Below are 15377 nucleotides of genomic sequence, written 5' to 3'. Positions count from 1 at the left end.
TAAATTAATGAAATATTTCCAAAATAGAGCTATTCATATCATCTCGGGTCACATGTACAAAGACTTGCGTTGAATTCATACTAATACATTGCGTACGCACAAAGCTTTAAATGTGCGTACGCAGTAAAAATTCAGATGTATGAAACACTGCGTATGTGGAATCCCACGCATATTCTCTTTGTACATCCGAATTGACTTAAAACTGAGCGCACGTGCACATCGCAAAACCCCTCCCTGCCTCCTCCCCCTAATAAATATAGTATTGACTCTACTTTGACAAAACCAAATGAAAAAGCAATAGCAAAAGCAAGCAAGAAGAGAAACTTCACAGAATGTCAATTGCAGGTGCTCCTATCGGAGGTAGACCGGTTATTTATAACATAAAACTGTGTAATTTGCAAGTTTGTCCTCTAAAATTAGTAACAAAATAAAAAAATATATAGTGGGAGAGTTTAGCTGATGCGGTTAATGCAGTGGGGTCTGAACATCGCACTGTGAGTGAATTAAAAAAGAAATGGTCCGATGTAAAGGTGCAGGTTAAGAGGAGAACAGCGGCGCACCGTCAAAGTGTGGACCGAACAGACGGGGGAACAGGGGATGCTGAACTAACACCCTTTGAGGAGAGAGTTGCCTCAATAGTGTGCGACACACAATTTTAGAGTTGATTTGAATATTCTATCTGAAATGGTGTCAGAGTTTATTTGACTTTTACAATTTTTACATTAAAAGATATTTTAAAAATATTATAAAAAAACAAAGTGCTAATTCTAAAAACAGAGTCTTGTGCAATAAGCAGGATGTTTTGGTACTGATTTTATTGTATAATTTCATATGGTTGAATTGTTTAATTCACTCGTATGGTTAATTTAGTTATTTTTAATTGAGAAATTAAGCCTATTGCAACATAAAGGGCATATATTTCTGCCTCTATGTGATCTATTTTTGGCTCAAATTATATAACAGGAGCAAAGAATTTAATTGGTTTGAAATCGACTGTCAAATGAATGTCAAACGTCAAACTAACTTTACCGCAGTTGAACAGCATGGTATGAAAACCTTATATACCTGCACATACGCCAGACATGAAGTTGGCGTGGACCAACACACTCTCACGTTAATTTCATCGTTAGTAAATCCAAACGTGAGCATGAAATCTGGCGTGCGCAAAGTTTTTGTGCGTAAGCAGTGGTGATACATGAGGCCCCTGGTGAAATTATATTTATATCGCAATATATATTGCAGCAAAACAAAATATCACAATGTCAGATTTTTCCAATATCATGCAGCCCTAAATACAGGTAATATGCCATGTTCCTTCATTCACACAATTACAACACTCATAGTGTAACATAATCTTATCCGATTCTTAATTTCAAGGTAACATCTTATCCTAGTGATTACCCAACAATGTACTGTATGTACTGTACTGTTCTTATCCTCCACTTGTTCCAAAGCTTCCTTTCTATGTTGAACACAAAAGAATATATTTTGAAGAATTTTTGAAGCTGTTAGCCATTGACTTTCATAGTTTTTTTATATATTTTTTTTATTTTACTATGGTTTTCAATAGCTGGCCTTGTCCAGAATTGTCCGAAATATCTTCTGTTGTCTTCAACATAAAAAGAAAGTAAAATAGTTGTGGAACAAGTGGAGGATGACTAAATGGTAAGAGAATTAGATTTGTTTGAGTGAACTACCTGTTTAATAGAACTTCCATAGATAGACATTGGAGCCATCTTTAAAAAATATATAATTATTACTATTTAGCAAACAAGCCAGTACACAAGAATACAACTGAAACTGATGACAGCAAGCAACATAGTATACACAAAATAAATATATTCATGAGAGCATACTGCCTGAAATAAAGACTGTGATTGACATAATTAAGTTTGTACAGTTATAATTCTGCAGTAATATTTTGTTTGGTTCAGTAGTTGCAGTTGGCTGTATACTGTAGTTTATGCTGTGTGTTCAAGGACAGCTTTTTGACCCAGACATAACTGACACGAAAAAACAACACAGTCACGGCTAGCTAGCAGGTCTGTCACAGCCTTAAAAAGCATCGTACATTTTTATGTTGTTATTTCTAGTTGGTCTGGCCTATCAGTTCCCGATGGACTGTACTCAGATCATGAGGAATGGGAACATGGAGAGTGGCGTGTACACAATCTACGTCAATAACAACCGCAGCAGAACCATGCAGGTGTACTGTGACATGAAAACTGATGGCGGCGGTTGGATTGTAAGTAGATCTCTATTATGTCTTCCATGCAGGATATTTCACACTGATTTTTGACTTCATTCAATTCATAATATCTATAATTCATTATATATATATATATATATATATATATATATATATATATATATATATATATATATATATATATATATATATATATATATATATACACATACACAGTATATATATTTAAAAGAGTTTTGAGATGGATTATTGGTGATTGGGTGTAAGGCCGCTTGTTTAGTTTTACTTGGACATGGGGAAATTAAGACCTGTTTAAAATTATTTAAGACCTACAACACAACATTTCAGTGAATTTAAGACGTTTTAAGACTTTTTAAGACCCAGCGAATACCCTGTCTACTAGCACTCTACATCTTAACTAGCCGATCATCATAATTTTGAGAACAATAATGAAGTAGTGTCTTCAGGTTAAAGTAGTGGAGTAAAAGTACCGATACAGCACTAAAAATGTACTCAAGTGAAAGTACACATTTTTAAAACAACTTCGTAAATTACAATTCCTGAGAAAAACTACTCAATTACAGTTTTTTAAGTATTTGTATTTTGTTACTTCACACTAGGGAAGCTCATTTCGGTTAATTTTGCTAACCGACAACCGCGGCTCGTTAATCGGATATTAACGGTTAACTGGTCAGAATAATATTAAATTATTATTACTTTTTTTTTTTAAATTGACATGCATTTTGTGTCTGACACATTAAATATTGCATTTTAAAATACTGATTTATTTTAACATGCTAGCATATTAATAACAGAACCTAGGCCTAAAAACAGAGCATCTTCACGCACCTGCAGTGTTTCCAACAGCATAGAAAACTAGAATAAACAAAAGAAAATGAATAAAATATATAGGCCTGCCCTAAATTATTTTTCACTTAAATGATTAATTTAGATTACAAAACGATAACACTGACTGAATCCTTTTTAAGAACCGGCATAGGCTGTTTTTTTTTTCAATCATATGTTTTTTTTCTTCCGTCAAATAAAAATAGCAGACTTCCTCAAAATGCTCGCTCCACGGAAAATTTGCATTTATTTATTGGCCCGCTGTTATTATTATATCACAAAACTTTTTTACATTTTTAATACAAAACCATAATTTTAATGATTATGTCTCAAGGTCAAATGCAGATCTTCTTGTGCGCTCTTAAATAAACATGAGCCATAAGCCATGGAGGGATGCATTTTGGTGTGGCGCCTCGCCATGGAAGAATGAAAGTAGCGGGAACCTTTAAACCTGCTCTTTAAAAGTTCTCTGTTGCTGTCTTGACAACACAAACACTGCAGCTCTGGGATGAGCCACGTGCAAAACACTTGCGGCTTAACCATTCAAAAGATGCCCCTCTTAACGCAAAAAAGCGCATTCGATCAGCTCCTTATGTAGCCAAACTAAAAATATATAAAATAATATTTTTTAATTGTTTAACTGATACTATTAATCGGTTACAAACGCACCCTTTCGGGTAACGGTTAATCGATTATTTTGAGCATCCCCACTTCACACCACTGGTCATTAAATGCTTCTAGTTAATGATGCTTTATACAACACTGCCTTTCACTTACAATAAAGCATGTTCCTTCCTTTGGCTAAGAATGCTTTCTTTTGAGTGTTATTTGCTAACCTTATCATCAGTGGTGTAAAGTAACAAATTACAAATACTCAAACTACTGCAACTGAGTAGTTTTTCTCAGGAATTGTAGTTTAATAAGTAGTTTTAAAAATGTGTACTATTTTCCCTTGAGAACATTTTAGTGCTGTATTGGTACTTTTACTCCACTAGTTTCCTTTAACCTGCAGTCACTACTTAATTTTTTCTTGTCTATGGGGGTTAGAAAATTTAGTCCTGTGATTCCTGTCCAATCAAATTGCACATAGAAGTAAAGAGGTAAATCCTATCATAATGAACTACCTCAAGACATTGGCGATTCATAACCCTACTGAAAAAACAGCTTAAACCAGCCTCGGCTGGTTTTAGCTGATTGACCAGCCTGGACAATAACCAGCTAAAACCAGCTTGACCAGCCTAGCCAGGCTGGGAGCCCAGCCAAAACCAGCTATGTCCAGCTTAAACCAGGTTGTTCAAGTTGGTTTTAGCTAATCATTTTCCAGCCTGAACAGCTAAGACCAGGCTGGAACTGGCTGGAAACCTGCATGGAAATGGCCAAAACCCCTCTAAAAACAGGCTGGTCAACCAGCTAAAACCAGCCAACCAGCCTAGGCTGGTTTAAGCTGGATTTTTCAGCAAGGAATTGCAGCAAACTGTTTGAAAGCATTAAAAGTGTCCAAGAAGAAGTCCAAAATCTTTACACGCATTTACCCAGAGACTGTTTAGATGCATGTCACTGATGAGAAAATGACGGATGTTTACTGTATAAAGACCAAAATGGCCTTAGACACCGAGCAGCCTTGCACCACTGCCATTGACAATATGCCACTGAGGTAGACACATCTTGCATTATTAAGTTGAACATTGATTGTTTAATTGATCGTTAAATTAGACAGTGATACATCGTGTAGAAATTGACAACCGTACAGCAGCCCATCTAACAAAATATTCATCGTTTTACCCAAAGGTCTTCCAAAGAAGAAACTCCGGCAAAGTAGATTTCATGAAGAAATGGAGAGACTACATGAAAGGCTTTGGAGAACTGACAGATGAATTTTGGCTTGGTATAGGCCTACATCCAATAAAGTTCATACACTAATGAAAACTTTCACTTAGCCACATCATGCACTTAGTTCAAACTGAAATAGATTTGACCTGTTTTGTGTTGTTGTTGTTGTTGACTAGGCTTGGACAAGATCCACGAACTGACCAACACTCCAACACAGTATGAGGCGCGTTTTGATCTGGGCTCGGGATCAGATCGGAAATATGCTGTCTATGATAACTTCAAAGTAGCTCCATCCAAACAGAAGTTCAAACTTACCATTGGCAGCTACAAGGGAAATGCTGGTGAGCGGGAGTTTGTGTAATCCGATTTACCACGTTGTATGAAGCCAAGTCTTGTTATTATTAATAACACGTTGCGTGCAGGTGACGCCATGACCTACCACCAGGGGGCGCCTTTCTCCACGGTCGATTCAGACAATGACATTGCTCTTGGTAACTGTGCTTTGACCCACCAAGGTGCCTGGTGGTACAAAAACTGCCATCTGGCCAATCTCAACGGCAGATTTGGGGACAACAGACACAGCATGGTAAGTGCTGAAGAGTTTGTTATGAAGCCGGTTGTGAAAAATTGTGAAAAATTCTGAGTTTGTGTAGTGAGATGTAGTGACCAGCAGAGGGAGCTCTCAATTTACAACACTGAGGGGAGGATATAAAGCCAAACCACTTACAAGCAATTGCCCAATAATTCAGAAGAAAAGCAGTGTCCTGAATCTATCAGCTCTCATAAGTTCACAAATAAGACAATACTTTCAAGTTGTTTGGAGATTTATGTTACCATTAGAGGCCTTATTTCCGTGAGGCTAACAGGTATAGTGAATGTTTTTCTTTGAGGAGGGAAAAGAACATTTTAGGCCACAAAGAGCAGGAAATTATGTTTTCTTTTTCCTTCAAAAAGTCAAATTAAGTTTTCAGTTCACTATTTGTGTCTTGTTTTTCAGTACAAACGTCTAAATATAAATATAAGTTGCATTTATTTACTTACAAAATTATTTGGGCTTAAAAAGTAATTAAACAAATCATTGAGTTTGTGATTGAAACAAGAAAAGAAAATTTGTCAGTGTGGTAAAAAAAATAAGCTTAATTCAAAGGGATAACAGGATTATTTTTCTTACTCAGTTGGCAGATATTTTTTTTCTTGTCTTAAGCACAAATTCGCATGATTTGATTGACCTATTATCCAGAATTGACATCTTGATGTTATACAGCCCACATAGCTAAATTTCTCTCGCCCACACAATCAGATTTTGTTTGGCCCACATGCGGCAGTGAATGACGGTGCATGATTGGACCACGTCTGGCTTCCAGAGAAGGGCCAAACATGTACCATATCTGGATCAAGTCACAGCCAAGATAATAACTTATTACTGGGCCTGAATTGGGCCAGGTAGGTTGGTGTGTCACGGTTGCAATGAAATTGATAAACCCATAAAGCATTGCGCTTTAGGCAAACCATGGGGATGCTTTTTCTCAAAACGATCTGAGGTAGATTTTGTTTCTTTACTCAAAAATTATTTTAATGTATTTTAAATAAGGGTAAAGACAGGGCAAACTTACGAGACCCACATATTCATTTGTAACATCTGGCCCAAATCTTGTGTGCCACCTTAAAGATGGTGCCACCTCTGCCAAACCAGGGTCATTTTTGGCCCTCATGCTGTATGTCAGAGCCGGATGAATGCTTGCTGCACCAGCTTTATGCCAGATCTGGGCCAGAATTCTTTGCTACCTGGGAGGCATACCTGCCAACACTCCCGTTATTCCCAGGAGTCTCCTGTATTTCAGACCCATCTGCCATTTTGTTCAGTCTCCCGGAAAACTCCCGGAACTTAACATTATCACCCCCCTGATCGCAGCGGCTGCCTGAAACCTGGTGTATAGTACAAACCAGGGAGCAAGGACCCCAACCACCACCACCCCACCCCAAGGGCAGTTATAATAGCTAAAAATGTGGGAAAGTGTTGCTATTATGTTTGTATTATATTACAATATGGAGCAATTAAGTGTTGATGTTAAATTAAATGTAAATCATAATTACTTGAAAATGTAATGATTTAATGACAATAACTTGCTATGGTTACAACTGAATTAGTCACAAAATAACTGTATAAAGTGATAAAACATCAAACGATAAAAACATTTGATATTAATTATACCCAGCTTAAATGTAAAATAAAGTTACCCAAGACAGAGAGAGTGGGAGAGAGACAGAGGGAGGGAGAGAGAGACAAAGACCAGAGAGTAGGCCTCAAAGAAAGCCTAATAGCAGTAGAATCAGAGTAGATAGACTCCAGAGCAGGAGAAGAGCAGTGCAGGAAAGAAGACAAAGCAAAGTTCACTACCTATTTTGTCTCTTTCTTGACCATGTGACTAAAGCCCAAATACTGTGACATACAACTGACCATATAATTTGCACTCTTGCACTTTCAAAAAACATTGCCCCCAGTGTCATCTATATTTGACCCAACGCTGGGTTAGGATCCCCAGCTTTTTTAGAATGTATTTTGATGTGTACAAATATTTCACAATATTACTTCTTTACTGTAATTTTAATCAAATAATAACACTTTTGCTTAGCATAAACAATTTCTTTCAATCTTTAAAACTCTGATTTAAATTTAGAGGCATTTCTGAAATATTGCCAGAGATGAACCCAAACAACTGCCACATTAGACAAAACCTAAACCTAAAAGTTTTTGGACCTGTAATGTGTTTTTGGAGAATATTCCTTCACTGGAGATATAAAAATCTTAGTTGGTGTTTAAATGAACAAATATGCCATGGGTTTGGAAGGACATGAGAGTGAGAAATTATAACAGAAATCAAATGTAGGAGTGAACCATCATTTTAAACACACTGTTGTTTGTGTATTTCCCAAAACTGGGTTGCGGCTGGAAGGGCCTTCACTGCATAAAACACATGCCAGAGTAGTTGGCAGTTCATTCCGCTGTGGCGACCCCTGATAAATCAGTGACTGAGCCAAAGGGAAATGAATGAATGAATGAATGTTGTTTGTTTCCTCCAGGGTGTAAACTGGGAGCCATGGAAGGGGCATCTCCAGTCTCTGGACTTTGCAGAGATTAAGATCCGGCCAGTGGGAGCAGCAGGCAGACAGAAGAGATCACTCAAAAGAAGAGTAGCGGCGTACTGACAATCACTTGGCAGAAACAACGAGATGTTTTATTGAAATCCACAACGTCCATATAGGAGTTGGATCAAACCAGGTTGAAATCGGTTCTTTATATCAGGAAAGCCACTCTATGCTGTAGATTATAAGCTGTATTTTGTATCGTGTTAAACAGGCAGATTTGAAATAGTACATGCTTTACTTTTTTACTATACACACACACTGTATATGAAAGAAATCCAAACACAAGTCAAAATTTGTAGCATGACTCATTTGTCATTCTTGACCCAGACAGTATTTTTATCACAAGTATACTGTATTAGGAGCTTCACAAAACCTATTTTATTTCATTTCAAGTGTTTTGAACCAAAGGACTGTATACTATATATTTCCTGAACTTTTGAAATGGAGTTTAAGTATTTTTGTCCATCATAATAGATTGCGATTTTAAGTAAATTCAATTGTCATGCATAAAAAGAAGCTGTTTTATAAATGTTGTTAAGCTATAATGTCCTCCATCTGGATGTGTACTGTAGTTGTACTATAATTCCTGACACAGACACCAAATGAAGTGTCACATATGTTTTACAGAAATAAAGTTTGTTGAAATAAAAAGCATTTGGAATCCTTTACAACATACAAGACTCTGAGTTTCATTTACAAAATGAGTATGGAAATTATCCTGCATTTGACATGAGATTGTTTTTCAAGTGTGATGAAGAAACTACAACAACCCCTCCCAATTAAAACTTGTGCATCCTTATGGACATTATTTCAATTTTTTGTGAATTGGCAAAATTGAACTTTTAAATTTTTAAAGTATGTTTTACATTGTAAACAAATTATAGATGTACTCAGGACCAGTGGTGTAGTCGGGGCCATCCGCACGTATACTTCATATGCCAACTTTTTTCCACAAGCTGTTTGTGTATTACGACTTTTGATGATCAATAATTGCGTATACCCTTGGTATGCTCACTTGTTTTGCTGATTAAACTTCCCTAATTTTTTTATGGGTTGCAGCTAGAAGGGCATCCGTCGTGTAAAACATATGCTGGTTTAGTTGGCAGTTCATTTCGCTGTGGCGACCCCAGATTAATAAAGAGACTAAGTTGAAAATAAAATAAATGAACTTCACTAATTTGTATGAGTATTTGTGTCCCTTTTAACTGTATACAAAATAGTTTTTAATTTGCAACTTAATTTGTTACAATTTGTGCATTTGGAAAAAATTTACTTGAGTATAGGCTAGTATTTGTGTTGTACTTGAGTATTTCGCTAGTATATATATATATATACCATTTAAGCAAAAAGTCACACTTACTTTGCTAACAGTCTTCCATGTTGTTGGCAAGACTGAAAAATGTGAACCTTTTAATATGTGAAGTTTATTTATAAACTAATTTCGAGAGGAGCACGAGCTTATGATGATTGATAGCAGCTGGTCCTCATTAACTAACGCACGATTCACCAATCAGACGATTCCTAAATCACTATAAATAACCAGAGTATCTTACCTTAGCCATCTTGGTCTTGAAGAATCCCCCCTTCCACCCCTACTCCTCCCCTTTCCTTGTCAGGGCAGCACGAAGGCACAATGGTTAGCATCATTGCCTCACAGCAAGAATGTCACTGGCTCAAATCTTCGGTATTTCTGTGTGGAGTTTGCATGTACTCCCTGTGTTTGCATGGGTTTTCCCCGGGCTCTCCGGTTTCCTCCCACAGACCAAAAACATTTAACATAAGTAAATTGACAAAACTAAATCGACATTATAGCAAGCGTTGAATTCAGCATACACTCTCCATAGCTATTTATAATCTACATTTATCAATATCAAGCAGGGGAGTTCTCAAGACCTACCTGAGCTCAGACTCCCCTCTCGCCCTGCAATGGGAGGGAGCCCCCAAATCACGATTATCCCTTCACCAAACTTGACTGTTTTCTATGGGAATCTTGGGTCCATGCAGGTTCCAATATGTCTTCTGCAGTATTTGTGATGATTGGGATGCAGTTCAACAGATGATTCATCTGAAAAATCTACCTTCTGCCACTTTTCCAAATGATCAACTAGAAGTCAAGTTATTTTTTGTTGCTCTTACAACTGGGATAGATGACAAGACTTTTGTCAGGCAGTGTAGGTGTAAAATTTATTTTAAATTGATGCACAATTGTTAATGTCTTTACCATAAAGATGATCATCAGTCAATGCCCACATCTTTTACTCACAAATAACGAGCTCAGATTTCCAAATACTCTGTAACAACAAAACCTGTATGCTTGCTTTAAATATTACATAATGTTTAACACTTTTCCACATTCAAAGACTGTTTCTATAATTCTGAACATTGGCTCTGATTTTCACACGCACACACTAAGATCAAATCTCTGCATACTGACATTTTATAAATGAGGCCCAATATTTGACTAGCTCTGCAGTCTAAAATGATGGAAAGTTAGCACAGTTACACTACATATAGCACATTTGAGCATCATTGTCTATATAGCAGACCCTCAGAGTAACCAGAAATATAATACAAGAGCATATCATGAAAATAACTGTTCTTCTAGAGGATATGACACCAGGAGGAGGTATATCAGCCTCAGCAGGAGCTCAGCATCAGCTCTTCATCGGGTCTCCAGGCATCAGAAAGTTTCTAACAAGCAAAACACAGCCTAAAGAAATGTGCAAAAGCACCAAAAATATATAAAGAATCTGTGAGTCTTTCACTTGCCTCTACAAAAGTGGCATGTGTTGAGCCTGCAGCTTAGCGAGCTTCATTTTCCCCTCATCAGTCCATGGCTGAATCACTGTTTTGAATGGGGTTTGTTCTGTTTCTCCTGCTGCATTACTGTGAGCTGGAGCATGAGACAAAACAAGCTCTGTCTGGGTGGAGGGTCAGAGTTTCCCCTTCAGCCTCCGGATCCCACCACTGTACTGGGATGGAAAAACTGCAGCAATAGGGTGGGTTCATGCCTGCTAAATCTGCACTAAGTGTCTTTCCCCCCTCATAAACGTACAAAGATTACACTTTGGTAATGTTGTTTCATAGGACTGTGGGTCTGTAGGTTCTTCCTTTTGTGTTTTATTACGCTGCAAAAAAGTCTTGCTGTCTAAATATTTTTAGTTGAATCAAATTAACCTTAGTCATCTCAGCTTACTTCAGTCAAACTAACAAAAATATTACATTAATCCTGACTAACCTATTGAAATAAGTTAACGTAACAAAATCAGTTGTTGTCATGACTTTTTCCATATCATATTACAGTGTAAAAACACACTTTGAAGCAAATAAACCAGCCTGATCCCTAGGAAAGGTACCTATTTTACATGGTGTCAGCGAAGTAGCTAATTTGTACAAACACATATGATTTCATTTGCATGAAAATGTGCAATTTTACATTTGAAATACAACGTGCCACCAACCCCACCACTAACCCTATGCCCCTGATTGGTGGATAAGAAAATCGTACAAATGTATATGAATTAGCCACCAAATCAAAAAGTTACTAACTGCTGTGAGATGGCATTGAAATTCACCAACTTTAAATGCATTTCAAACCCACTCTATATGGAAGATATTATAAAAAAGGAAATGTTGTCCTAGTTTAAAGGTCCCTGTTTATATTGTATTGCACAACACTTAAGGTGAAAGGGACAGGTCTACAGTGTATATATAGAAATTATTACAGATATAATTACATGCAGATCATTTTTAAAATATAAGCACAATGTAAAATCGTGCATAAGTGGATTGTACCAAATGATGAATTTAAATGTAAAAACACAGTAATTAAGGCTATTTAATATATTGTCAGACTCATCATTTTAAGTGTTGTAAAGTAGTTCTGAAAAGTGTAGTAAGTGTGCTAATAACCTGTAATTATACTACAGTTAAATGATACATTCATTCATTTTCTTTTCGACTTTTGGTATCATTGGTATCATAACCATTTGGTATACAGTTAAAAGGGACACAAATACTCATACAAATTAGGGAAGTTCATTTATTTTCTTTTCAGCTTAGTCCCTTTATTAATCTGGGGTCGCCACAGCGGAATGAACCGCCAACTTATCCAGCATATGTTTTACACAGCGGATGCCCTTCCAGCTGCAACCCAACACTGGGAAACACCCATGCACTCTTACATTCACACACATACACTACGGCCAATTTAGCTTATTCAATTCACCTGTACTGCATGTCTTTAGATTGTGGGGGAAACAGAAGCACCCGGAGGAAACCCACGCGAACACGGGGAGTTGTATTCTAGGCGCTGCTAGTGTGAAAGAGACATAAAACGTAAGCCGGATTAGTTGGCGGTTCATTCTGCTGTGGCGACCCCTGAAAAAAAGGGAATAAGCTGGAGGAAAATAAATGGCTGCGTCTGAAACTGCCTACTACTCAGTAGTATAGTGCGAGCAGTATAATGCGAGCAGTATGAATGAAGCCCGAACATACTACATCTGCCATTGTCATGGTCACATGACCTACCCGTGTCAATTGTGTCGCTTCACTCCCATTCATGAATTCTCTCATGGGGCATCATGGGAGAGCGCAGCATGCATGGGATGCACACTTCAGAATCTCGCCCAGGGGCGTAACAGCCATTTTAAAAGTGGGGGGGGACAGCTGTATGGTCACCCAAAAGTGATTAATGATTTATTAGGAATAAAGTTTATTTAATAATCTTTCAACCAAAATTCTAAAATAATTACAAAATATTAATAATAACAATAAATAAACAGAACCACACACATTTAAATTAAGCATTACTCTGTGTGAAAATATTTTTAAATACTACAATGCAATTGCAAAATTGCAAGTTGATACTACACATATAACGTGAGATGGACATCGCCATGTGTACTTGCGGCCAATGCGTCATTCATAAAAGCAGAACATGCAGGATTCAACACGTAAATTCACCAATTACTCCCCAAATACATGCAAGTAAGCTGTTGGTGAACTTAGAGAGGAGTAGATTCAACTTTATAGTTACTTTCAGTATGTGTATCTGATTAAAACACATCGGCAAATTATATTTTAATGGATTGTTAGACTTCCTTGTGTGTTTTACAAACGCTAAAGTTCTTGTTTTACTAGTACTTGTGTGTATTTACATGTCTAAATCATAGATTAAGCATTAGGCGGTTAAAAAGGCTGCATAATTGTGATAATATGACACGTCTTTCTCAGCGGGGTTAAGTTGGTTTTGTTTCCGGAAAAAAAACCCCGAAAAAAAAGAAGCACTTTTACGACGGTCCCTTACTGAGAGATTAGCTCACTGAGAGCTCTCTCTGACTAAACGCATATTGCGACTGCTCAAGCAGTGCTCGTAATATCGATCGAAAAAAGAAAGACAGCTGTGAAACATAACCTACTTTGTCTTTTTGTTGGGAATACAGTTTAGATGTTTTTAGGGTTAGAGGTTTTTTAGTTAATGCCGTCCGTCACTGAATGTGTCAGGAATACCGAAAACAAAACCAACTTAACCCCGCTGTCTTTCTCTGGCTCAGCGCCAGACAAGACACCAGCACCAGGGACTTTACGGTTCTCACTTCAAAACGGAACAAAAGTAGGATTCTGTAACGTTAGTGATTTACCGTGATTTACCCAGCTGTAGCTGTTGCTCCGTTCCGCATCATCCCTGTCTTTGACTGCAAAGTGAATGAATGAAGCTCGTGGCAGACGCTCAAGAGATTCACGCTGTGATTGGCTGAGTGATCGTTCACTCAAATCAAGTAACAAATCAGAGAACACTTGCGGCCGCTAGGTCAAATAAAACGTGTGGGCCAGTCGGGGGACAGAATAAAGCTACGGTCACACTGGGCTTTGTGTGTGCGAAATTCTGTCGTACGTCGCTGCGAAAAGGGGCGGGATTAAACAAGATGATTAGACATTTAAAAAAGCAAGCGATTGCTCCATGTTTTAAATTTCTGTCCAGAGAGGTCCTGTTTTGATCCTCGATTGGTCTCACGCAGTCAAGTGATGCGATTTCGCAGGTCAGAGTTCACCAAGCTTGAACTTTGCACCGCAGCAACATGCGACACCTTTAAGGTGCGGTCACACTTGACTTTTCTTTCCATAGACTTCCATTCATACGCACGCGAATGCGTCAGACCGGAAACGCGGGGTCACGCGTCAAGTTTCGCATGTTGCTGCGGTATGAAAGTTGAGTGACATTCCACTGAGTCACTGGAAGGTGCTTCTTTGTAACAACTTATTAGGATATACAGATACACACCATACACTCTACATACTAACAGACACATATGATACACTTTATACATATACAGCCATGATACACTCTATACATATACAGACATGATACACTCTATACATATAGACACGATACATATACAGATATGATACACTCTGTACATATACAGACATGATACACTCTATACACTATACATATACAGTTATGATACACTCTATACACATACAGACATGATACACTATACATATAGACACGATACATATACATATATGATACACTCTATACATAAACAGACATGATACACTCTATACATATACAGACATGATACACTCTATGCATACACAGATATGATACACTCTTTACCTATAGACACAATGCAAATACAGTTATTATACACTTTATACATATAGACACATGATAAATATAGACTTAAAACACTCTATACATAAACTCACATGATACACTCTATACATATACTCACATGATACACCCTATACATACACAAATGATACACTCTGTGCATATACAGACATGATACACTCTATACATATACACACGATAAATATACAGACATGATACATAAACACACACATGATACAATCTATACATATAGACACAATGCATATACAGATATGATACACTCTATACATATAGACACATGATAAATATACAGACATGATACACTCTATACATAGACACACTTGAAACATTCTATGCATATACACACGATACATATACAGATATGATACACTCTTTACATATACAGACATGTTACACTATACACTTTACATATACAGACATGATGCACTCAATACATATACAGACATGTTACACTATACACTTTACATATACAGTCATGATACACTCTATACATATAGACACATGTTAAATATACAGACATCAGACATGATACACTCTATACATAGACACACACATTTATATGACTCACTCCTGTCAGGGTCTGGGATAGAACCCGGGTCTCTGGTATGAAAGGTGAGTGACATTCCACTGAGCCACTGGAAGGTGCTTCATTGTAACAACATATTAGGATATACAGATACACACCACACACTCTACATACTAACA

General features: G+C 37.2%; 1 protein-coding gene across 2 annotated transcripts in view; it reads left to right on the top strand.

The window, feature by feature from the left end:
- Positions 1 to 8703, top strand: part of tnn (tenascin N) — a 58174-nt gene extending 49471 nt beyond the window's left edge. For both annotated transcript variants that reach the window (XM_056478032.1, XM_056478037.1), the window contains 5 exons: positions 2094 to 2245; positions 4844 to 4940; positions 5062 to 5226; positions 5308 to 5471; positions 7967 to 8703. In XM_056478032.1, the coding sequence (XP_056334007.1) occupies positions 2094 to 2245; positions 4844 to 4940; positions 5062 to 5226; positions 5308 to 5471; positions 7967 to 8092 (704 nt within the window). In that variant the 3' untranslated portion in view covers positions 8093 to 8703. The remainder of the gene's footprint in view (positions 1 to 2093; positions 2246 to 4843; positions 4941 to 5061; positions 5227 to 5307; positions 5472 to 7966) is intronic.
- Positions 8704 to 15377: the final 6674 nt, after the last annotated feature.

Source organism: Danio aesculapii, chromosome 2, assembly GCF_903798145.1.
Source record: "Danio aesculapii chromosome 2, fDanAes4.1, whole genome shotgun sequence".
In the NCBI taxonomy this organism is placed as follows: domain Eukaryota; kingdom Metazoa; phylum Chordata; class Actinopteri; order Cypriniformes; family Danionidae; genus Danio; species Danio aesculapii.
Note: the sequence above shows the minus strand (reverse complement) of the source record. Positions and strands in the feature narration are given on the sequence as shown.